Genomic DNA, 25,140 nt, shown 5'->3' on the forward strand with positions numbered 1-25,140 from the left:
GAGAGCAACGGAGCGCGGGAGGGGGGGAGGCGGCGCCGCGCCGCCCCGTTAGGACACGCAAAGAGAAGGGCGCTGCTGTCTGCTTCCCCCCTTGTTTCCTCCCGAGTGGTCTCGCCCGGGCCGGGCCGGGCCGGGCCGCGGGGCGCGCACGTGGGTCCAGGCTGGGCCGTGCGGGGCAGGTGAGGCGGGGGGGTTCCCGCTGCTCCCGCTGCTCCCGCCGGGCAGTGCTGCCCCTTCTCCCGCAGGGCGCAGGCAGCCGCTGACTGTGTGTACACAGTCACGGGAACCCTGCGAGGGGAGCGCGGCGAGCGCGGCCCAGCCCAGCCTCTCCGCCCTGTGGTGGCTGTACGCGGGGGACCCCGTGTCCCTGGGCGTGTTTAGGTCCTGGCTGGGCATTTCCCCTGCTCCCGAGGGAACGGCTGTTGGTACAGGGCGGCCTTCACAGCCGGCTCCTCCGTTTGAAGCCTTAAGGCAGCTCCGCGATGCTTTGTAGTGAGGGATCGCTGTAAGGCCCAGGGGATTCGTGCTCCCGGCTCTGAGGCGAGGCAGGCCGCGCCCGTGTCTCTCCGCGCCCTTTTCCTCCCCGTAGGATGCTGTGCTGAGGCGGGCGATGGCGATGTGGGCTCGGCAGGCCTCCCGCTGGTGTTGCCTGCTGAACACGGCCTGTGCTGTTGGGTTGAGGAGCGGTGGCGGCCCCGGGCGGGCCTGCCGTGGGTTTCCCCCCGTGGCCGCTGGAAAGGAGCGGGCTCTGTGCAGACTGCAGGCCTACACACAGGTGTCTGCAGGGGGCTGCTCCTCGCCCGACAGCGCCAAGGGCGGATCCTTATCTTCTCCAGAAAGTAACCTGCCTTCAGTACAACAGGAACGAGCAAAAGCAGAAACATTACCTGATCTGAATGCAAAAATACTGGACGAAGGTAAGAGGCTTTGAGGGATACCAAAATCTCCCAAATCTTTGTATTGTGTTGTCAGTATGCTGCTGTTTAAGCCCAGCTGAGTTCTCCTTTTTTGCCCTGTTTGCCAAAAATATATACCTGGAGGTCCTGAGTTTCACTTCGGATTAGCGTCGTAGTTAATTCTGATATTTTTGGTCAATGTAGCATGCCTTTTAAGTGAGATAAAGGTATAATGTTTTGGGTAGAAATGTAGGTCTGGAGCTGCCGTTTGAAGGAGTTTTCATAACCCTATCTGCATATGATGAGCGTTTGCCTTACCCTCACAGATGTGCCGGTACAAACTGAAAAGGGTTTTTTTGTTTGGTTGGTTTTTTGGGAGGCGGGAGGCGTTGGGTGGTTTTTGTTTTTTGTTTTTATTTTGAGCGAGGCTGGGAGATTCCACGCCTGAAGCAGCTCACACTACACTGCCTTTTGAGGGATCAAGGATGACCAACAGGAGGTAGTGGTGTGAAGCCTCCTTAAGCACTGCCCTGATGAGAAATGCTCGCCCAACTATCTCCTGAGGAAAGGAAATAAGTAAAACGGCACCTCGGTGCTCTTGCCCTGAGGAAATTTACTCACTTTTTTTCCCTACTTTTATATGCAAACGAGGATTATTATATTTCCATCCTTTGAAATCGGGTATGCTGAGGAAACTTGCTGTGAATTACTTATCAGAATTGTATATTCAGATTCTGCTTTGAGCCCAGCCAACCTGGATTGTATAGAACTTACTATTTGGTGTGTCTCAGAGCTGCGACGGAGATCTCTGTGTGTAGCTGGTTCTGAAACATGCTGCACCAAAACGATGGTATGTGGCTGCACCTGCGATGCAGTTTATCCTCATGCTGGATTTTTATCTGCCAGCAGACAGACTGGAGAATGTGTTTGTGTGTAGCATTTTGCCCAGTTGACAGTCTATATAATGGAATAAACATAATTGATAATTTTGGGGGGTTTTGGTGACTTGAAGTATGATTCCCAATAAGAAGTATAAACACCTGAAAGTGGTAATAAATGACATGCATGTATCTGGAAAAGACTTTATTGTATATTGGTTTGGTCCTCAACAAGTTGAAAAAAACCCCTTGATATTCCTATGGATTCCTAGAGAGTTCCTGTTCTATGTGTAAGTGTTGCTGAAAACATTTTACTGTGCTTTTGTTTCTGAGGCTGTGAGAAAAAGACAAGACCTTCTACAGCTATCAAGCTAGTCTGTGCAGTTTTCTGGAGCATTAGGCACATCCTAATTACTTTGGAATCTGTCACAGTAGAGTTGGTGTGCTTTTGTTTCTTGACATGGAACAGTGTTACCCTGCTCTCTAGGAGGCCATTATACAAAGGTATAGAGCACAGAAAATCCCCTTCCTGAAGAGTTTATAATCAGGGCAGCTGATCAGTAATCAAACTGGTGATTGATCTGGATGCTAGAAGGTAGCCTGCAAACAGTAATCCTAATCTTGCTGCTGTGAGCTCTTATCGTTGGAAAAATAGATCTGTTTAGAGATTTATTTTAAAAGACACTGAATTCTGTGGCTCAGAACCCTTAAGAGAAAAACATAATAATGTTCCCTTTGAAACCTTAGTGAGTAGGAAATTATTCCTTTTGCTATTAGAGATAGTGGCAGTCAGCTGCCTTTCTGTAATGAATAAGACATAATAGCTTGGCTGGAGTTGGCTACGAAATACATTGAAAGTTAAAACAGCTGCATTTCAGGCATCACATTCAAGAGACACAAAATAGTGGGCTTGTCAGGTTATGAAAAATAATCTTTGCAGTAGCCTTTTATCTGGCTGTGATCAGGCAAGAATGCATTTGTGAAGACACATAAAAGACAATCCTTTTCCAGAGGGTGATGTGATCTGTTGTCTGCAGTGGTCCAGGCAGCAGGCTGAAGGCAGGCTTGTTGGGTACTACTCTCAGATTTGGCCATATGAGTAAAAGTTGATGGACAGTGACCAGCAGATGGAACAGAGGCAAAAACTGGGAGCAGAGTCTATGTTTTTATGTTTTCAAATAAAAGGTTGGCACAGTGTTCTTGCATTTTGAAAGGGATTTTAAGAGATCTGTGTAGCATTGGGTGGGAGCAACTTTGTCTTTGACAAAATGTATTTAAGTCTTCTATATTTATTTCTTAGATTGGGATGACATCCCACCTTCATCTGCTTTGGAAGTGATTTCTGAGGAAGAAGCTGTACAAATCATTGCAGAACCACTTATCCCTCTTCAGTCTTCCACACTCCGAGATTATGTTGATCACTCAGAAACCCTTGCGAAACTCGTCCACCTCGGTATGTGTGATTTTCTTTGTGTGATCTGCCTGTGGCAGGAGCTTTGGAGATCCTGTAATCTGTGCTTTGCTCCTACTGGTTACCATGTAAACTTGAAAATGGGAGCAGTCACCAATGGTAAAAAGCTGCAGAATGTTATCCAGTGTAAATGGACAAAAAGAGAGGAGTGTGTCATTAGCAGTGCCACACTACTGGGAAAAAAAGCTGGCTGGTGGTAGTCCTTTAGTGCTGTGGGAGTTAGAAGGAGGCATCTCCCCTGGCTTCAGGAGATGGGGATTGCTATGTAGCCTAAATTGGTCTTTCTTCTTTTGGGCTGGTTAAGGATGCTTTCATTTGCTGCAAAACAACTTGCAGCTCTCCATCCTTGGAAGGAAGGAGAAAGAATGGTTGCTATGCATAATCTTAGGAGTGAGGCACAGCACATTGGAGAGGCAAGAGGGAAGGGATTGACGAGAACCTTCCTTCTCATCAAAAAACCATTTGGACTACAGAGATACCTTAGTTCAAGCTTCCTGACCACCTTATTGCCCAAACATGCAGGGAAGACTAGAAGGAGGTTGGAGAAATTATTATTTGGGAGAAATTATTATCTGTCTCCATGTAGTAAGAAATTGCTGTGTGTGAGTCGGTATACAAAGTCACTTCACTGCAAAATTGTCCTCTTCCCTTTTATAACAGATTTGGAAATTTCATGCACACATACTTCTGTGCAACAAGAGCAGGTCTCTAAATGTGGGACATGCAGTATTCACTGCAAATGTCTTCCTTCAAAAAATAAACTCAGCAAATCTTCTAAAATGACTGCTTATTTTATCTGAAGTCTTTTCACAATATACAAGGTGTTGTAGCCTTGCTGTGTTGAGTAATTAAATTATGCAAAATCGGTGCAAAAAATTGAATAGTTCTAGAAATTCCAACATGCCTTTATGAAACATTTACAGAAAGCAGGGTCTGTGTTTAATTAAAAAAAAAAAAATCTAATTTTATTTGTTGTAGGAGTTGACTTATCCCAAGTGGAGAAACGTCAAAAGGCAGGTCAGCTCTTACTGACCTTGGACTTTGAAAAAGATGTAAAAAAAATACTTCTGTTTCTTAAGGATGTGGGTATAAAAGACAATCAATTGGGACCATTCCTGACCAAAAATCCATACATCCTTGGTGAAGATCTGGAAGCTTTAGAAACCAGGTAAGCCTTTCAAGTAGTACCAGGGTGTTAAGCCCTTTGGCTTGAAGATCTGGTTTCCCAATTGGTTTAACCTTGTCTGAAGGAGCCTGTGCTGCCTGCTGCCTCCTTTCTCAGTCAATCCCTGACTCTGTGTTCTTGTGCCTCCCCTTTTGTTGGCACTAACATGTGATGGTATCATAAGTCAATACCTTCATGTACCTCTATTAACAAATTTTACTGTCCATCCCTGTCTCTCTGCCACAGAGGAGGTAGCTTGCCATCTTAGGCCACTTGCTTTACTTGTGTCACCTTTCTTTCCAAAATGACATCCCTGAGGCTTTACATAAATCCATAGAACAATATTAATCTCTTCAGTCACGGTTTGAAACCTCATGAATTCTGCAATCAAGGAAGCAGACCAGATCTCTTCTGTGTTGACATCTTATAACAGCAGGAGGTTTTGGTGACGTTTTTTTCCTATTGTCCAGCTGAAACTCAACACAACACTACAGTGAACTAATTTGTGTGTGTGTATGTGTTCATTCACACTTGTATGGCCCTAAACTGTTCTTCAGTCCTTAAAATGAAGTTTTATTTATAATATTACTCCTAATTCGATAGCGTTTTTTTTCAGAACAACTCCTGTGTGTGTATGTGCATTTTTAATGAACTCAAAACTTCCCAGTACTCCAGAGAAGAAAGTCTGTCATCTTGGCTCTTGCATGTAGTAGCATTTCTGTCTGAAACAGAAATTTGAAAGTACAGATATTTTGAAACAGACACATGAGTAGACTCTTGTATAACAGAGACCTAACTTCTTCCCCCTTTGTTCTTCTAATCTCATGTTCAATAAGTGAGCTTTCAGAAACAATATCTAAAAAAATAGCCAGTGTCATTTACCAGCAGCAGTTTTGAGCCTAGATATCAAAGCATATTCTGAAGAGAAGCTTGGGGGGGGGGGGGGGGTGTGATAAATATGCTAACGCTTCCATGAAGTCAGATTTACTTTTCAGTGACGGTCCTCTGGCACCAGCTGGTTAGTGAGGTGGGGGCTGAACAGAGCAATCTGATTTCTTCTTCATTTTCTGCAGTATGATTCTTCTGTTAGTTCGACACTGGTGAATGATTTCCTGCAGGCTTTAAAGTAAGTGTGCTGTAAAGGCTGTGAAGTGTTTCTCAAATAGCTGTGTTTTGAAAGCTAAGTATCACCTTTGCATAAACAGTTTGGTGCAGATGGACGTGGTATTGATTACATCACTCTGGAATGTTTTATTGCTATGGATTCTATGTTGCCAGGAAACAAAACACAAATTTCAATAGGTTTGGCATTTGATTTCAGATAAACACTGTAAAAATCAAAACATTCCATAATTCCTAACAATTTTGACAGTTGCAAATCAGTGTCTGTACTGCAGCTGCACCAGATGCTTTGTTTTATGCTGGTGCTAATGATGACTTAAAATTGCTAACATGCTACATAGAACTGCTGAGCCTGTAGTAGAATGAGGGCTAACCTTGGTGCCAGTACTCACAGATGTGTCTCAGACTTTGGCCAGGTTGGAGAGTTGTGTTCCTTTAATATATTTGTTTCTAGAGTCAGATTACTACAATCTTGCCATCCCTTTTAAGTTTCTTGCCTTTCCAGGAAGAAATGCTTCAGGTATTCATCTTAATGACTTGTTAAAAGAAAACAAGTGGAGTCAGGACAGCCAAAATATTTGATTTTTAATCTGCTCATTTAGCAGTTTCTGGGATGCTTGGAAGCTGTGCCAGTTCCATTGTCATTGTTTGAAGCCTAGGGTGCTACGTTCTGTGTTGGGTGTCTGCTCAGTTAGGAATTACTCCTCTAGAGCTTGTTCTTATATCTTCCATCTGGGAGTTTTTGGCTTGTGATAACTTAATTTCTGAGGATTTGTGGAAAGAGGGAAGTTGTACTGACTGGAAGGTATTTTTTTTTTCTCTCCACAAGACATAGTTTAACAGAAAGCCCATTTTTTTGCTGAATATCTGCTTCTGCAGAATATTCTGCAACTCATTTAGTCTCTTAATTACTACCAGATAAACAAATTCTTGTATGGTCTAAGTTGATCTGACTGCAAATACTTCTCATATTACAATTACTCTCATCTATAACCAGAGGAAGCCTCTCCAAATCATAGTTTAGTTGTTTAGTACATGGTAGTATGTGGATTGTGTCTCTTTATGTCTGTATTTCCCTCTTCATGCCTCTTTTTCTGGGAGCTATGGTAATCATCTACTGCAAGGGGTACTTGAAATAGATTTCACTTTCACTGAAATCACCAGAGTTTGGAAAAAGTTTTGACTTGGAATGAAAGCAAGCAAGCTCTGTTAAATATCAAAACTTTAGTCTACTCCTCTTGCTTTCTGACAACCAGATGTTTGTTACTCACTTGTTAGACCAGTGATTGAAAGTAGAAACCTATTTGCAGCAAGTGTAACTTCAGCTGATGTAGAAATGTCTTTTTGGGCAATATATCTACACACAGCATCATTGTATGATATTTCTACTCCAATGCTATTGGCAAAACAAGAATGCATGAGGTATAGTACTTCATTCTTTCAGCAGTAGAAATGGAATTCATTAAAATAGCAAAAGGCTGTATATATCTTCTTGTCCATACACTATGATGACCTATTAATGTGTATGCAATCTAGGAGACAGGCTGGTAGTTAAATGTAGGTTAACATAGTTATCTGCTTAAGTACAGCTGGAAGGAATTAAAATCTGTCTTCAGTATTGACATTCTGCTCTGAGGTTTATTTTACTTTTAATTAATTGGAAGGGAGGGTATTTTGCTTTTACGATAACTGCAGATTTCATCCTAATTATTTTTGGCAGGGTTGCATGTTAACACTAGAACATCTGTCCATTTATAAGATATCACTGAGGAATTTAAGTGATCACTGAATAAATGGAGGCAATAAAATTTTCATCACTGGATTTTATTTTGTTTTTGTTCTCTTTCTAGAGTGGCTTACCTAAAATCAAAAAAATTCAGTCAGTCAGAAATTGCTCAGATAGTCTCAAGAGCTCCATATTTGCTGTTGTTTTCAGTGGAAAGACTGGATAACAGATTGGGTTTCTTCAAAAATGAACTTGGTCTCAGTGTAAAAAAGGTAAGGACTGAAGTCTTCAGGTATTTTGTTAGTGGCAGTTATAAGGTCTTGAAATACAAGTGTTTAGAGGTTATAACAAAGATTGTGTTATCATCAGTAGTGTCACTAGAGAGTTACAGGAGGTAACATGGTTTTAACTGTCTATGGAAGTGATATGGACACCTAATATTCAGAGGACCTGAAACAGTTTCTGAAGATGACTTGCTGCACATTATTATCAAATAAGCATGTGTATGTCCAGTTTTATTATTTAAGGGTCAGAGGACTGAATTAATTACTGAAACAGCAGCTCTTTGAACTTCCAGAAAATTATTTGGTGCTCTTCATCTCTTTAAGAAACTGTAACATACTTACATCATCATTTAAAAAATAGTCTAATCTCTGAATATCATATCAAGATAAATGCCAAATCATATGCGCAGCTCACCAAGAATGACCTCTGGCTTTGCTCATGAGTGCATACAACATTATGTGCTTAGTGAGTATTCAGCACTGTGTTTTGGGTTTTTCAGGGCAGATAGTAAGTAGCTCGACTTGCCTGGAGTAAGTGGGCAGTGTTAGTTATGTCCTGCAGTAGGTGGGGTTTGCAATGAAGGCCAAATTCCAAGGGGAATCTGGGGTTCTTCTATTAGCTGAGCAGTCATAGCTGCTACAGTGCCCTGTTGCTGGTCTTTCCATGTTTGAGGTGAGAGATCTCCTTGGAAAAGGGTTTAGTCACTACCTTGTACTCAGGGTGGATTACAAGTAATCAGACACTTTAGGGAATGTAGAGTCATGTCTTGTAGTGGTGTTGCTGTTACACTGTGGTCTAACCAGACTCTGAAGTTAGCTCCACTGCCACTGAAAAATCCTTTTATAGCCTCCATTGGGTAGTGTGTTGTTTACTTTTTTTTAAAAAAGGTAGGAAGAAACAACTTGAAGGTTGAGAGGAATCGGGCACTTGAGCATACTTTCTCCTTTTGATGTGTGCTTTTACTCCCTCTTCCTGTCTGCTTTACAATTGTATTATTTTTTTGTTTTCCAAAAGAACATATTTGAGTAATGTTTTGCATCTTAACATACTGCTGCTTTGTGCAAATTCATCTTTGGTGTAGAGATAAAATGAAATACAAAAATCAAAGTTTAGATAGGATCTTTCTTTCACAGATACATTTACAAAGAAGCCTTCAGTAAAACTCTTTAATTTGTTTTTTCTGATTGTAGACAAAGGATCTAGTAATTCGTCTCCCAAGGCTACTGACTGGGAAATTAGAACCTGTAAAAGAAAATCTTCAGGTGAGCTTTTGAATAGATATTAAAAGTGTATTGTATATCCATACAATATAAGAGTTGTCAGAAGATAAATTTCCTGTAGGGGATTATGTACAGAAAGAATTTAATGAAATAATTTTAGTGGTGGTATAAAATAACTGTTAAACAATGTATTTTCTTCTATAGCGTGCAAGCTTACCCAGTACATGGTGAGGTATCTTATTCTGTCTTCTACTCTGATGGAGTGCCTTCCTGCCAAAAGTTGCTATACGATGACATAAATGGTTATCCATTTTTTAATGAGTAGAAAAATACTCCATCTTTCCCACCTCCCCCCCCCTTAATTATTATGTTTTTTTGCTAACTTGGATTGTCCATAAGTATTTAGGAGCAAGAAATGTGCAGTCGATTATTTTTCTCCTGGCAGGTAAACTAGCCTGCCAAAATGTGTATTTGACACCTATTGTCTGATGGCAGATGGTCCTTATTAACAGCTGTTGGGTAAATAACTTCAAACTCATGGGGATTACTTTCCCTTTTGAAAATGTAACCATGTATTGCTTTAATTACTGTGCTGTAAAGCCATCGAGGCCAAACAGCATGAGGTAGTGTAACAATTTGTGAAATTCCATTATCCTATAACAAGTAACTATGAATCAAAATGTATAATTTTCAGGCAGACTCACTGCTCTGAAGCTATTAAACCCTAGCAATCTTGCAATCTGAAATGTGTGTGTGGTAAGGGAGGAGACTGGAAAGTAGCAGACTGTTCTAATTAATAGTGCTTTCTTTTTAACACACATTGTTTCCAGAGGCTAGGGAGCCATTATTATAATGAATATATTTTTTTAAGATCTTCAGTTCTATGTGAATAAATTGTTTATCTACCAAGAAATACAGCATAGCACCTTTATGTTTAAAATATGTGAGAGAGGGAAAGAAAGGGAGCTCTTTTAGGTCCTCACAGTTGGAATCTACTAATTCTTAACAGCTCAAGCTTTTCAGGAGGTTGGATTCAGAATCTCTGTTCAGACCTCTGTGTCCTAAACTGGTGGTGGGAGGAACACAACAGTTCAGAAGGGATCAGGTTGTATCCTTCATTCTGAATGGACTGTTATTTAGAAAGAAATACAGTAGCTGATCTTGGTTGTCATAAGATACCAGTCCTGGACTAAATGTGCTGAAGGATGGCTTAGTCCATCCTCTGAGGGTTTCATCAAGCACAATTAGAGATGCATTGACAGGGTAAAATCTGAAAGCTTGCATCACCACTGCCTGTTGTGGGAATAATACATACTTTGTTGAGTATTGCTGAGACTTACACAGTAAGGATATTAGCATGTGTGGCCTAGAGAGTAACTGAATATTAAATATGTTTGCTGTCAGATTAAGTGCAGTCAAAGCAACTTACACTTGAGCTCAGCAGTCATGTCGAGGGAGCTGTTCCATGTCACAGAGTAGAACATAAAAGCTCAAGATTCTTGTCACAGTTACCTCTAAAGTGGGCTCAGCTTTATATCTGCAGTGATTTAACACAGGGTCCTAATTCTGGTTGTGTATCTTGATCCTGCCAACTCAAGTCCGTGGAAGATACCACTCCTGTGTTATCTTCCACTTATTTTCCTGTGTTGTATTCCACTTATTTTCATACTTGAATGCTGTCTTAGTTGATTGGTATTTTATGTGTTGCACAAATATTTATAAAGCAGAAAAGTTAAAACAAAGAGTTGAAAGACCTGATTATAGTTGTCATTAGAAACAGTTCCCTGTAAGGATTTGGAAATCCTAAGGTAAATTCAAAACCCAGATTCTAAGTCCTTCTTTTTATATTTGACAAGCAGTTCTGGAAATGAACTGCAGTCTTGGCACATCAAACTGGGCGAACAAAAACACCATCTTCTTGCCTATTGAAGTACCTTAGTTTGATATGAAAGCCTGATTATGTTAACTGGCAAGCACACCCTTGACTTCATGACTGAAAACAAGCTGCTTGTAAGTGTCACTGGAGGACAGAAGAAATGACTGAGTTAACAGACACTTTTGTATGCTGAATTCTTTCTCAACAACTCAATGAATTGCTTGCCATTCTGCACTTTGGGAGGAGTGCTTATGATTTTATTGAAAAAATGTGTTTTGTTTTCCTTTTGGGAAATCATAATTGAAGTCAAGTTAGTCTCTGAAAGAGACATCTTACTTTAGACATTATTGAACTGTAGAATAAATTGAATACACCACGTACTCTACACATCTCTTTTAGGTTCAGCAGTCTTAAATTGAAGACTACAGCAATTATACTCTCTGTTGTAAAAATGTAACTTAGATACATTAGCAAAAGAGGTAACACCTTAGCAAGAGGAGGCACTAGTTATTTGATTGCTGTGTTTTACAGTTCCACAGGAAGAAAAACTCTTGACAGCTTGGTACTGAAAATGATAAAGGACTCTTAGGGAAGAATTTTTATGCTTGTAACTGCCATACATATAGGGACATGGCTTTTTTGTTTATATCTCAGACAAGCTGAAAAATACATAACATTCACAGAAGTCATCTTTTTGGGGGTATATTCTATAAACAAGTTGCTCTTTAATCCAGAATGATAAATGATTTGCATTGTCTGACTTGAGAAGAACTGAAGTGGCAGATATTTTTGTGGCTTGCATTCTTGTTGCTGTGGGGAAAAAATGATAAAAGAATTTTGCATTGGTTTATTTCAGTGGCACATTAAAATAAGCTAAGTTTGCTGTAGCTGACTTGTGAAGATAAAATTGTGCTTTTTTTCAGGTTTGTCAAGTTGAACTTGGTTTTCAATGTAATGAAATTCAAGAGATAGTGTTTAAAACTCCCAAGATTTTAACTGCAAGTAAAAAGAGACTCAAACAGACATTTGACTACTTACACAACATAATGGGCATTCCCCACCACATGCTTACTCGCTTTCCTCAGGTGAGTTGTTAATCTGGGTATAAATTGTAGGTGCTCTTGTCAAAGCCACTTCACTAATGTGCTGAAGGTGGAGCCTTGCTCTATGCAGAACATTCTTCAACTAGCCTGTGACTTTTACTCTAATTTGGGTAACTTTCATTAGCAATTCAGAAACTATTGAGGATTTCAGTGTGGAACTGCTGCTTTTTTTCCCTTAGCACATGTGAGATCCTTACCCAGTCTTGAGAATTTTAAGGTTTTCAACAGAAGAAGTCATGCTTATCTCTTCTGTATTCATGCAAGAGATATTACTGTCTGCTCAGGGATTTGCTTGTCCTGAAATCTTACCTAAGAGACACAAGAGAAGACAGATTATGCAAAAGATCTGTTCATTAAATAACATTATATATATAAACACAAACATTTCTTTCAGGTTTGTCTACTTTAAAAATAGGCTTTAGAAATTTTAGGATCTGAAAATACAGTGTAAAGGTAAGAGAAGTTCTGTCCATTAGGCAGTCAGATTCTCATTGGTCTTATTGCTGCAGCAATTGCTAAAATACTGCAGGATTGAAAATAGATTACTTTCCTGATTACTATTTTGGGAGTTTTTTCTACCTCCTCATTACTGCTGTTTCCTCACAAATTAAAAGCTGAAAGTGTTAGTTACTTTATTCAATGCTGATGTACAGTGGCATTATCTTCTTACAAGGTAAAAATGAAAGCACAAATTACAGCTTCTGAATGGCAGTAATTTACTTTCTAAAGCAAGTCTAGTAGAGAATCTAAGTGGCTAGAAAACCAAATTTGTGTGGAGGAACAAAACTACTCCTCAGGATTTTAATCATCTTGCTATTTAATATATCTTTACTTAACAAGGATGCTTGGTCTAATGTGTGTCATTTTGCCCTCCTTAATCTGTAAATTACCACAAGTTTTGCTCACTTCCTTCTCAGTTGTCTTATTTTTGGCTTTGTGGTGGTTCACCTCATTATTTGTCTTCCCTTTGTTTGGACGGGTAAGCGGAGAGTTTCCTCTGTGTCATTTTGCCCTCCTTAATCTGTAAATTACCACAAGTTTTGCTCACTTCCTTCTCAGTTGTCTTATTTTTGGCTTTGTGGTGGTTCACCTCATTATTTGTCTTCCCTTTGTTTGGACGGGTAAGCGGAGAGTTTCCTCTGTTACTTGTTCTTTGCACAGTCTCTCCCTTTTTCCTGTTCTTCCCTTTCACCCTCTAAAACCATGCTTTCCAGGATACAGGTAGTGCACATCAGTCTATATATGGTTGGAGCTTTAACTTGTGCATTCACAAATGCATATTTATCTCCATCTGTACTCAGTGCTATCCTGAATGACAGAAATGTTGAAAATAGGAAATATACAGGATTTTTTTTTGTCAAATTCTTTATGATGTTACAGCTGCTCTTGTAACCATTCTTTCCGTCAGCTATCTCCATAAATGGTGGTTAAGTGGTTTTTTGGTTTTTTTTCCCTGTATTCTGACTCTCTTTTAAAATTCCAGGAAGGCAGAGGAGGATCAGTAGTTTTGTTTTTCCCTCCTTGTTCAAATTAGGTTGCATCCTCATGGAATTCTTCTTCCATCAATGTAGTCTCTTTTTTAGTAGAATCTCTGCTTCCTGTAGCATTCACATTTTCGTCATTATCTCCTCTATAGCATCTCTCTCTATTCAGTTGTACTACTCAGAAATGAATGTAGAGCTTTGCTTTTATGACTTAACTGTGCATCTCATCTTCCCCACTTCCCTCTTGTTTTAAATGTTCTGCTGATTTCTGTTTCCCCTACCATTGTTCTCATCTTTGACTGTCTAGATTATTTTTTTTTGTGGCAGGTATCTTCAAAGGTAAGCATTGCTGTGCAGCAGAAGACAAATGATTATTTTGAACCACCACACTGCCTTTTGGCCATGTTATGATGACAGGAATCTCATCCACTCACCTTTGCCCTTGCCACTGTGCCAGTTTGTTGTTTGCATTATGCCATGTGGTCACGTCTTCATTTCTTCCTTGTAGCAGTGGTCATTTGAATCTGTCTGATGCTACGGGGAAAGTGCTCCCTGTTACTGAATATCTCCATTTTATTGGCTGTGATTACATGAAAGTAATATCGTTGTTATATAGAAACAACTTTCAAGCACATTAGGTTTTTTGTATCACTCCCTGTTTTCTGTTGTGTGTGTATGTCAGCATATTGTATTGATGTATTTATTTAGGGTTTAGATAATTTATATATAAATGTAACCTACCTGGTGTTTGACATGAATTAAAGGAAAAAGTGTATTATTTGTTTGCTTCCTTGATCCTCAGTTTGTTTAAAAAAGGCTCTTATTTTCAATGCCTCACAGTCTGAAATGTGGACAATCTAAAAAATTCTTCCCTTTTTTCTTTCTTAGGTTTTCAACTCAAAGCTATTACGAATCAGAGAGAGGCATATGTTTCTTGCATTCTTGGGAAGAGCCCAGTATGACCCAGCACAACCCAGCTACATCTCTCTGGATCAGCTGGTGTCCTTGCCCGATGAGGTGTTTTGTACAGAGATTGCCAAAGCGTCTATGAAGGACTTTGAAAATTTCTTAAAAACACTTTAATTAGTAACACGTGTAAAAAAATATAGAATTAAGTTACAAAATAAACATACTTTATAAAACTAGTTCCCTCTAAGGTCTTTTAACTTTTTAATTACTGGTTTAAGAAGTCATTGTTTATGAAGCATGTAGGATTTAAAGGCTCACAGTAATACTTATAGTGACTTAAAAATGTATTTCAGAAGGATTGAGCCAATATGTCAATTGCTACTAATGCAAGCCTCGTAATTAATCGCTAACTTAATTCAGAGTGGATGATGCAGCACATTAACAGAAAGGTAAATTCAAATTTTTCTTTTTTCTTTTGATAATGACAGGTTTTTGGGACATTGCAAAACTGGCTAGTGACTTATTCCCTGCCTTCTCCTTTCACCCTCTTCCCCAAAAGTTAGAATAGAAAAGATAATGTGGCAGCAAAGTAGTGCTGTGTTTAACTGCTTGAACTAATAATGTTATTATTTTCCTTGTATGTAGAAAGAGTCACACCATTAATATGTGAAGTTCCTCATACAGAAAGACATTCTTTCCATAGGTTACAAAGGTGTTTCCTTCTGAAGCTGACTGCTGAAATTAGTATCCTAAAAGCTGGTTAGAAATGTCAAAAAAAAAAAAAAAAAGGCAAACTGAATTTAAGCAAATTATAAAAAGAAAATAAAGCTGGTTTTGTCCCTGAAATCTAGAATAACTTTATTTTAGTTACTTTTCTCTTCCCTGTGTTCAGTTCTGCTCCCCGCCCCCCCACCAATGAGATTTGTGTGGCTTAAATGTACAAGTAACTGCATGAAAAGAGGCTGTAATATATATAAAGGTGATAGAGTTGGTCAGTTGTAAAAGCTGAAGTAAATACTGACATTGGGCATCATTGGGAGTATTGAAAACACTTAGTCTTATCACTAAGCAAAACACATTAATATGGAATTATCAAATGCTTCACAGTGTATTTGGGAAAAATGAAAAAGCTGCCTAAATCCACACACAAACTGATATTGTTTAGAAGTTTCCATTCCTTCATTAAAAACAGTCAGTTTCCTTCAGGAAATCTGAAATCCAGATGTTTTAATTTGGATTTAAGCTTATTAAATAAAGCCTCAATGTTTTAAAACCTCATTGTTGAAGCTAAAAATAGCAAATTTTATGCACACGGCAAAATAAAATTCAAAAGGTTAAATTCTTTTAATAGGTGGGAAATAAAATAAGGTTAAAGAGATTTAAAGAATGAGAATAGTAGTGATCTCTGGATTATGACTTTGGATAAATTCTGATTAATCCAAATTAAGAATCTGAAAAAGAAATGCTTGAAACACATTGAAAAGCCACATTAATTGTCTGCAGTATATATATGAGATGAACTCTTTAGCCTTTTTTTTTTTTTCTCATGTTTCCTGTTCCATGGGCCTGGAACGATTGCTTGAAATATTCTATTAAATAGACTGCCCTTGGTGGAGATGCATAACAAATTTCATGGTGGCCGAAATGTGATGAATAAGCACTTTCCTCCCATTTCCTCTTGTTAAATAAAAGTATCTATATCCAATATGCTTACTTGGATTTTTGACTATATTAAATGCTAATACCAAACTCTAATCTTCAAAGAATCTTGTAAAAAATGTTTATAGTAGAAATGTTAATAGAAGGTATGTGGGCTCATAATATTTGAGTTAACTTTTGCAGGTTTGCTGCACCAGCCTTATGATTATTACTATGTATTACCATGTGACAAACCATTGGAACAGACATTATATTACCGAGTGTGTATATTTTCAATGTCTCAAACTTCGAGCTTTAAATTCCTTTAATATTTTTAAACATAGAAATGATTGCTGCCATAGCTGAACCAGTTTGAAATGTTAAATAGACAATGTTCTGCCGCTGTAGCTTCCCACCACCACAAGGAATGGGAGCAAAACATTGGGAGTGCTAAAATGGGAGGGGGGAGAGGAGCCAAGAATTTTTTGAGGCTCATGACAAAAACTTTGTGGCTTTACGATTAAAAAAAAAAAAAAAAAAAAAAAAAAAAAAAAAACAAACAAACAAAAAAAACCCCACAATTTTTTCTGACTGAAATAGTTTCTGGCTTCTTTCAAAAGGCGGTGGTCCCTTCCTGAGGGAAGGGCTGGGCAGGTGCAGCGATCTGTGCCTCAGCATGCAGAGCCGCTCACCTGGCGGCTGCCACACGCTTTCTGCTTCTCGGCGTGTCCGATTGGCGCTTTTCTTATGGTTCTTTACAAAGCTCCTCTTTATTTATTTTATTATTTTCGGCTGTCACCTCTACCCGCCCTCCCGCCAGCGCGCATGCGCCGCGCTTTTCCCAGGAGGCCGCGCGCCGCTCCGAGGTCAACATGGCGGCCAAGGCGTCCGGTGAGGCGGCGGGGGCTGAGGGGGCGCGGTGGGGCCGGGCCCGTCCATGTCCCCTGCCCGCCCGCGCTGGGCAGCGAGACTCCCCCCGGCCCGCGCTGGGCAGCGAGGCGGGCCCTGTGCGGGGGAGAGGGGGAGCTGGGGAGTCGGTGTGCGCCGTGTGCCCTTGACGGGGACAGCGAGTGCCGGTTCCACAGTCGCCGGGCGAGGCCCTCCCGTGGCAGCGGGGGGAGCCTGGCTCCGATACCTGAGTCTTCTGGGCGTAGGGAGTGCTTGGGCTGCTCGTGGGGGGCCTGGGCATTGCTGTCCTGCGTGCAGTTGGTCTGAGGTTATTCCTTGTCTGGCCCTGAAGGATGGAGGAGTAACTAAATAACCTGCTGAGGTGGTGCTCTGATGATCGCATTTGGGGTGTTTCGAGGCTGGCGTTGTAAGGCAGATGGCTTAGAAGTTACATAAAACAGCTCGCCCACACTGCCTTGTCCGTGCTGTGCCGTTCGTGGCCTTCTAGACCCCTTTTTGAGGCATTTGATTATGTGTAAAAGCGCCTCTGCTATCCCCAACCACATTTAAAGGAAAGTGATCGTGCTATATATGGTGTGGAGGTTTGTTTTTTTGTCTGATTGATTTTTTTGCTTGGTTGTGGGGTTGTTTGGGGGGTTTTGTGGGTTTGGTTTTTTTTGTTTGTTTGTTTGTTTGTTTGTGTTTGTTTTGTGGTTTTTTTTGTTTTGTTTTTTGGAGGATTTAGTGTGGATTTCGTGGTTGACTTTGGCAGTTTCTTGAAAAAGGAATAGCATTCTAGTGTCTGGAGAGGAGAGCAGAAGGTTAACAGTATAATATTCTGGGCTTGAAGTCACACAGCGAAAGCCGAGGAACTTGGATAAATCATTGGAAAAGCCTGATGGTTTTGCTTTATGTAGAAACTGTGGGTTTGGCTCATGTGAGTGCTACAGAGTCTAAGAGTTTTGTTGCCATCTTTGATGAGGACTTGGTCACATTAAAGTCTTAAAGCAGCTCAATATTCAAATTCCGTGAAATGGGTTAAACTCTTGTATGTAATGAGCAAATCTTCTACCTGTTCAGTGCCAGTTATGGGGTACTGAGGAGTAGAGGCCAAGTCATTTGTGGTCAGATTCAGACTTGATGCAATGTTACATTAAGCATGTAAATATTTGTGTAGTGCCACAGTGATGTTTAAATGTTGAATTTTGCCTTGCTGTGCAACTGATGATGGTCACGTTCAGTTGCAGGAGGTGGTCGCCTGTTAGACAGGATCCGCAAGTGGTATTACAATGCAGCTGGCTTCAACAAACTGGGTAAGTTTTAAAAACTGCAAATGTAACAGCTCTCAGACTAGTCATGGTTCATAGCTGGCATATGTACGTGCAGGTTGGCAAAAGTCTTTTTCATTAAAATTAGCTACTACTTCTGTGGTGAAAAAAGTTGACAATAGCTTCAATTATTTCTGTTATTTCTGTGTTTGCTGATGTTCCAGTGAATTAACTTAAAACAGCTAAGGCTGAGCTGGGACAGTTGAAAAAACTTGGGAAAGCAGTCCTGAAAACTCAACTATTTACATTTCCCCATCGAGTCACTTCCACTGGCCAATGTCTTCTGACCCAAGGACTGCCCTTGAGGCTGGGGAGGTTCCCACTGATAGCAGTCAGCCTGTCTGCAGTGCTTATGCAAAGTATCCAAAGTGCAAAAGAGATTGTAGTTATCCTGCCCTTTACGTCACTGTAACTTCAGCTGGCCTAACTCTGTCCTGCATAGTGGTGGAATAGGTGTCAAGACAGGGTTTCCTTAAGGACAAGAGGGTCCTTTAATGGTATTGTCTTCAGGTTGTTTCAGAGTTGTTACCAGGTTTGTTTCAACCATTTAGATGGCAGAACAGTTATTAGATGACAAGAATCTGAATATTCAGGTGCTGCAGTTTATTGCTCACCACAATACAAGCAAATCTCTTAAAGGAAGTTCTGCCCTGGGGAATTTAGAAAAAAATCACAAGAAAACTGTAACACCTAAGCTTAGATCCTTCCTCCAAAGATGCAGTGCTTCAGTCCTCTTTGATAATGTCTGTCTGAAATTCTTACTTCTGCTGCTTCTCTGGAAATAGGAGTCAAAAATTATAGAAGCACCAACTTTAATATAGTGATTGAACCAGCAGCAGTGCTCACTGTGCCTTTGAAATAAATTACAAAACTGAATTTAAGAATCCATGACTCAAAAGAAATTTTTGTTTTATTGAGACACTACTGCCAAATCAGTCCCATGAGATGAAAGCCTTTAACCACAAGTCAGTAGGTATGCTGTAGTGATCATCTTGGAATGCTGCAGAAGTAATATTTTGTCCTATTTTGTTAATACCAAACCTTACAGAAAGGTTGGTTGAGTTTCAAGACTCCTTTGTTCCACAGAAGGTGTGGGAGTGTTCTTAGTTTTGAGAAGACTGGCTGTTTCTCCCTGAGTTAACTTCTGGTTTGGAACTCGTGCACCAACATAGAGGTTCAGGTTCCCAGAGCTTCACACAGTCAGCAGAGACATGGTCATTATGAACAGGTCACTTTGGAGAAAAATTCTTCTGTGCTGAAGGAGTCTCATCTGTGGCTGACTGACTCTAATGGATTCAGAGCTGTCAAAAACCCTTTACCTGGACAGTCATCTTAAACAGAGATATAAAATCAGATGCACATAAGTTCACCCCTTAAATCCAGAGAAGTGTTTATTATGTATATTCTCATGAAACACATCAAATTAAATACCCATTTTTTCTTATTCCTCTTTAAGAAAACTAGTGATAAAAGTAAATAGAATCTGTGAAAGTCAGTGTTTAGGATTGCATATTCTCTGTGAGCAATTAGGGGCTCTCCTGGATTGGTTTGATTTTTCTTTATAATTTTGTCCTGGAAATGTTTTGCCCATGGCACATGCATCAGTCCTAAATCTTACTGAGGGACATTTATTCAGTGGTGCTGTAAATTCTTCCTGGTCCAGGGTTAATGCGAGATGATACATTGCATGAAGATGATGATGTAAAAGAGGCATTGAAGAGACTTCCAGAACATCTGTACAGTGCAAGAGTATTTCGCATAAAGCGAGCGCTGGACTTGAGCTTGAAGCATCAGATCCTTCCGAAAGACCAGTGGATGAAGTATGAAGAGGTACGTGTATGGAGTGTTTCCAGGGTGCAGGTCTTAAATGGCACTGTTGGGATTTTCATTCTCTGAGATGACACATGTTTACGTGCTCTTTGTAGTCAGTAAATGAGTCACTATCTCATGGAGTAACTCTGGAAAACACTTTCAATTGCAGTTTAAAAATCTGTTTTTCAGTACGAATTACTAAATTTTTCTCAAAATGACAGAAGCTTAAGCTGCAGCTCAGAATCACAGCACATTGTGTTCAGAAAAAATATTTCTTCTAAGCTGTCAGATAAAGAAATACAATACAAATGTAAATAGCTTTGGGATTCTTAAAGAAGGTCTCCTGCTTTTCTGATTAATTTCTTAATCTTGCAGAAATTCTTGAGCCACAGATTTATTCATAGAAGTGCCAAGGAATAATAAGTAATTTGAGGGGAAATCATTAACATAAGTGTCACCTTGTAATTTAAAAAACAAACTGCACTTTCCTTATCAGATACAACTAAATTTTATTTTTGGTAGTGAATTGATTTACAGACTTTGCATTGCTGTTTGCCTCAGCTTTCTCCAGATTACCCAGCAGAGAGGAATTTTACTGTTTAACTTTTGACTATAGGAGAGTATAAAGATATTAATGCATCTCTGAAGAAGCAGAAGCTGTTTCTTGTGGTCTCATAGGTCATATTCCAATAACTGCTGCATTGAATAATTGGTCGTGTATTTCCTCAAGCAGCAGTTTGGTTTGTAAGTGTTAAAGATGGTCAGAGTGTTCTACCAAATAGAAGTTTACAGTGCTGGTTAGAAGTTGAGCTCCGAAAGAGATTATCTGGAGTATTATTGTTGGACTTTACACTAATTGAAATGGGTATTGTACATTACTATAGTTGGACTTTGAACTAACTAAAGTGGATCTTGTACATTTGGGTATCTGCCAAAAAAACACTGTTTCTAAAGGCATAGCTGTAAGCATCACTTTGTTCATGTTGATGAGGCATTAGGAATTAGTGGTTGCTGCAGTAGAGAACTTGGCAGATACAAAGTTTACCTTTTCAGGGTAGGTAAGCCTGGAATTTTTGGGGGGTTATGTTTTTTCTTGTTAGATTGGTGTTTAGTTAAACCTGGGGGGGGAATGAGAAACAGTCTGTAAGAATGACTTGAGATGTTTCTGGACCTTGCTGTAAGTTTAAATGTATTCTCTTCTTTTTCAGGATCACCCTTATCTTGAACCATACCTAAAAGAAGTAATCCGTGAAAGACAAGAAAGGGAAGCATGGAACAGGAAGTAACTATTGAACTACTTCATGCAAATATCCAGATATTTCTGATATTTTTAAACATTTGGTTGTAGAAATCCATAGGGAGGCAGTTGTGAGGCTGAGGAATACTGTTTCAGCTTGTTCATTGAGTCTGATCATCCAACTAAAATAAACATGTCAAAATATAAAAATCTTGGAAGAGTTCTTTCTAAACGTTAACAAGCTAATGCTCGGATCTTTCCCGTGAGCACATTCCCATTACACATTAGCTTAGTGGTATGCAGTCTTCATCCCAGCTTTGGATTCTTACTCTTTTCATCACACAGCTGTTTTCTGCAGAAGTAGAATTAGGTAAGAAGTGTTCAAGGCTGTTGGTGCTATTTGCTCTCTGAGTTAAAAAGGAGATTTGGTCACTTGTCACTGTAGACAATAGACAACAGTACTGAACCAGTATTTAATGTTACAATCGTATTGTGAGACAGCAGAATGTGATATTCTGTGTACCCAAGCAGATACATACTGTAAAAATGGAAAATATAGATTATTCCTTAATCATAAAATAGGAAAGGTTTCACTAACTTTATAGACCATATACATTGTTAGGCCTTAAAAACTATTTTCATGCAAACCCTAATGACTGTCTCACTTCAGCTTTTTGAGACTTTTTATTCTTTTAAAGAGTAAAAGTGATATTCTGATGTGCTTTAAACAAGATAGCACTTAACATAGTTAACTTCTCATGTTGTTTTTTTTTTTTATCACCTAAAGCATGCTCTAGTTTTCATTGATTGGTATCCAGAAAATACTGGTCCTTACTGGCTGAAGACCTGGAGTTTAGTCTTCCATAATTTAATGGAAGTGTGAATTTGAGACAGATATTGGTATTAGGCATGACATTCAGAGCCTGTTGTATGATCTTTTGGATGAAGTACAGAACGTTGCATGATGGCCTCAAGGTTTGCTTCTTTCCTTTTGTTGTGCATGTCTGCCAAATGCAACACTCGGTTTACCAAAAGAATAATGAGAAAGCCACATCTGATGTTTTGAATTGGTATCGCCAAATAAATAAAATACTGGATTAGAAGCTTTTAGCTTTGCTCATCACTCTGTTACTAACCTTCACCTGCTTGCTTAAGTTCCTTACATCTATAGGATGGATACAGTGATCCCTCAAAACTTGACAGTCTGATGTGGCAAAACAAAATTCTGCAAAAATACCTGCATTGCCAATATTCTTTTGAAGTCTGTGTGGAAATTATATTAAGAATATGAGGGGTTTTTTTTTCCTCTATAGTACAATCTAATTATTAAATCATACATAATTTGATGTATTTTTGGGAACTTTATGATTTTCTTCCAAGAGACAAACTGGGCATGAAGTTTCACAATTTATGGAATTCTTAGAGTGTAGTTTTCTAATGTAATTAAACTACTTCATTATCTCTTAAAATTATATTAGAAGACTTAATTACATAGTGAAAGTAGTACTTTCAAAGCATAGCTGGTCAGATTTCTACAAAAGTTAAAATTCTCTGGGAAGACTGTCTGCTTATTTGACCACAGGTTTGAATTAAGAAAAAAGTCTCTCAAAAATTACTTGGTTTGGACAAAAGGGCTTTATTGGCATAAGGCTCTTAAAAATAGGCTGACCTTTGAGCAAAGTGCAAAGCAGCCATGCCCCATTTGGCCTAAAGCATCTTAAATCACTGACCCTTTTACTCGCAAATGTAACATCTTAAAAGAGTCAGAGGTGAGTAGTAGAAGTTAATAAAAGAGTCTTTCCAAGTGATCTTTTGGGCAGCTCAAGGGAAAGAAGAAAAAGGAAGCCATGTTAAAAGCTTGCCTGTTCACGGAGGGTTCATTTAGATGAGTTTTCAAATACTTCTGACTTGGATTGATAATTTTTAAGTTTAAATTTCCATAATGTGCAGTAGTCTTCTGTTGAAGTATTTTGAAAAAATTACTGCCTAGTTGTATCTTGGAAGGCTATTAATAAGGAAAATGTTATTTGCGATTTTTTGGTAGAGATGGGTGTATATTTGAAACATTTAGGAGTATCTGAAAATGCTGAGGAATATGGAGGAAGGAAGCTGGTGTAAGAGTGGCATCTGTTGCTGGGAACCAGGAGCTATGGGAGCTTTGTGTTAGAGACCAAACTCTTCTTTAGGATATGTGATGTGAGAGTTGTATGCTTCTGCTACTGGCTAATGAATGAGTAGCTTGGGAGGCATTTCATATTTCACCCTCTGTGCATACTGAGCTGACAAGCATTAATCTTAGACAGAGGAAATTGGGGTTTTCTTATACGTAAGATTTGAATCCTGCTGGTGATAAGTTGAAGGATCAGCATGATTCTCAGTTTTGAATGCTTGCAGTTATGCTTAAAAATACCTGGGATGGGAAGGAATGCATTTGCAAAAATGGGGTTTCAGACCTGCAATTTCACTGTGATGATTCCATCCCAGCTGTCCTTCTCTCTGTGTGATCCTGCCCTCTCAATCACCCCAGCCTGTGCAGCCATTAGCTGCAAAGTTGTCTCATTTTGAGAAAAAGCTTGGTAACAGTAAAGGGAGTCAAATAGCTAGAAGTGAAATAAAAAGTCTGATGATGAAGGAAAGAGCATTCTGCTTTGGAGAACTGGAATTTCTTTATTCTGCTGTCACAAAGTTCTTCTATAATACTAAGCAAGACACTTAGCAAAATTATTACAGGGCTTCTGTGAACTAAGTGCTTAATATCTCTGTGCTTGGAGCTACATCTGCAGAAGTGCAGAGTCATCACATCTATGCCTAGGTTCAGTTCATCAGTTCTGAAAATGTGAGGTGCAAGTGTCGGTATTTATCCATACACACAATGGTTACTACAGGTGGTTGTAGCAGGAGCAAATTTCACAGGGATTCTCACAATCCTTATTCCTCTGGTGGTAAGTGCAAAACTACTTACATAGAAGGTGATGTATCTGTGGCCTGTACCTGGTGCTTTCAGAAAGCAAGGATGAGTCATGCACTGAAGAGGATTGAAAAGAATTTCTGAATGAGAAGAGTGCCTGCTGGGTAAAATGTGAAGCTGCAATTTAAGGTCATATCATCATGTACAATGCAACAGCAAATCTTGCATCTCCTTACTCCTGATTTTGAATCCTTCATCTTGGTTAATGTAGTTTTTTGGATATAAATTTTATAGGGATTCCATAACTTACTGAGGTATTTTTGTAATTTAGTTCACTGCATCTGAATTGTATGTGTAAAATTAAGAGTCTGAGCTGACATTGCTAGTCCTGCAGTTTGATGATAGTTTTAGCTTAAATTATTCTTTATCACTTTTGAGCAAATGTGCTTCACTTGAAGTTCTCTTTATTAAATACATAACGAAATATAATAATACATTTTGATTGCTGAAGATGATGTTTGCAATGTCAGACTGATTTCTTTAAATTTTGAATTGGTCAACCCCAAAATAATGGATTTTTTTCAGCACTGTAACAAGAAACATATGCTTGTTTTACATCCAACCTCCATCTGAAGGAGAGCTACAGCAGATACAAATCCCGTAAGAATTTTGATGAAACGTTGTGCTTGTCATTTTAATGGAAGCATTTTAACATTAGTATGGTAAACATATTCTGACTTGAGGCATTTTCTCTCTAGATAGCAAAGGTGAAAGATGACTCTCAGGGTATCTCCATGATGTTGGCAGTCGGTGAAACTGTGGCCTGGGCCATGGCTGCTCCTGGGCAGCAGAACAGGCAGAGGCAACCCCTCCAGAGTGACACCAGGGTGACTTTACTTCCCATAGCCTCTCTTAGCTGGTCTATGGCCCAAAGGGCTAACATCTTGAAAAATTGTGGGCCACGAACTTTATTGTAAACAGTTTGTGTTAGCATCTAAATACTGTTGAATGGAGCCTGATCCCAAAACTCTTTCCTCAAACTCCCCTGCAGGCTATGTGGAGCTCTAAGTTTCCTTTAGTGTCAAGAAGTTCCTGACTCACTCAGAACCTCTACTGGTGTTGCTGGGATGAGGTGAGAGGCAAGTGTGCTGTCCCAAGGTGACAGAAAGCATCTGCATCTCTGCCTTCCTGGCA

General features: G+C 39.5%; 2 protein-coding genes across 2 annotated transcripts; both read left to right on the forward strand.

Moving 5' to 3' along the window:
• Nucleotides 1-209: 209 nt before the first annotated feature.
• MTERF3 (mitochondrial transcription termination factor 3) lies at nucleotides 210-15,680 on the forward strand. Its single transcript, XM_083873448.1, has 7 exons — nucleotides 210-917; nucleotides 3,075-3,227; nucleotides 4,224-4,413; nucleotides 7,383-7,530; nucleotides 8,734-8,805; nucleotides 11,563-11,724; nucleotides 14,115-15,680. Exons 1-7 carry the CDS (start codon nucleotides 611-613, stop codon nucleotides 14,307-14,309), a joined length of 1,227 nt encoding a protein of 408 aa, XP_083729574.1. The 5' UTR covers nucleotides 210-610; the 3' UTR covers nucleotides 14,310-15,680.
• A 926-nt stretch (nucleotides 15,681-16,606) lies between these two features.
• UQCRB (ubiquinol-cytochrome c reductase binding protein) lies at nucleotides 16,607-21,248 on the forward strand. Its single transcript, XM_083872335.1, has 4 exons — nucleotides 16,607-16,664; nucleotides 17,903-17,974; nucleotides 19,653-19,819; nucleotides 21,010-21,248. The coding sequence occupies exons 1-4, from the start codon at nucleotides 16,646-16,648 to the stop codon at nucleotides 21,085-21,087; spliced, it is 336 nt and encodes a 111-aa protein (XP_083728461.1). The 5' UTR covers nucleotides 16,607-16,645; the 3' UTR covers nucleotides 21,088-21,248.
• The last annotated feature ends 3,892 nt before the right edge of the window (nucleotides 21,249-25,140 follow it).

The sequence above is a fragment of the Zosterops lateralis genome, assembly GCF_965231275.1.
Source record: "Zosterops lateralis genome assembly, chromosome: 1".
NCBI classification, from domain to species: domain Eukaryota; kingdom Metazoa; phylum Chordata; class Aves; order Passeriformes; family Zosteropidae; genus Zosterops; species Zosterops lateralis.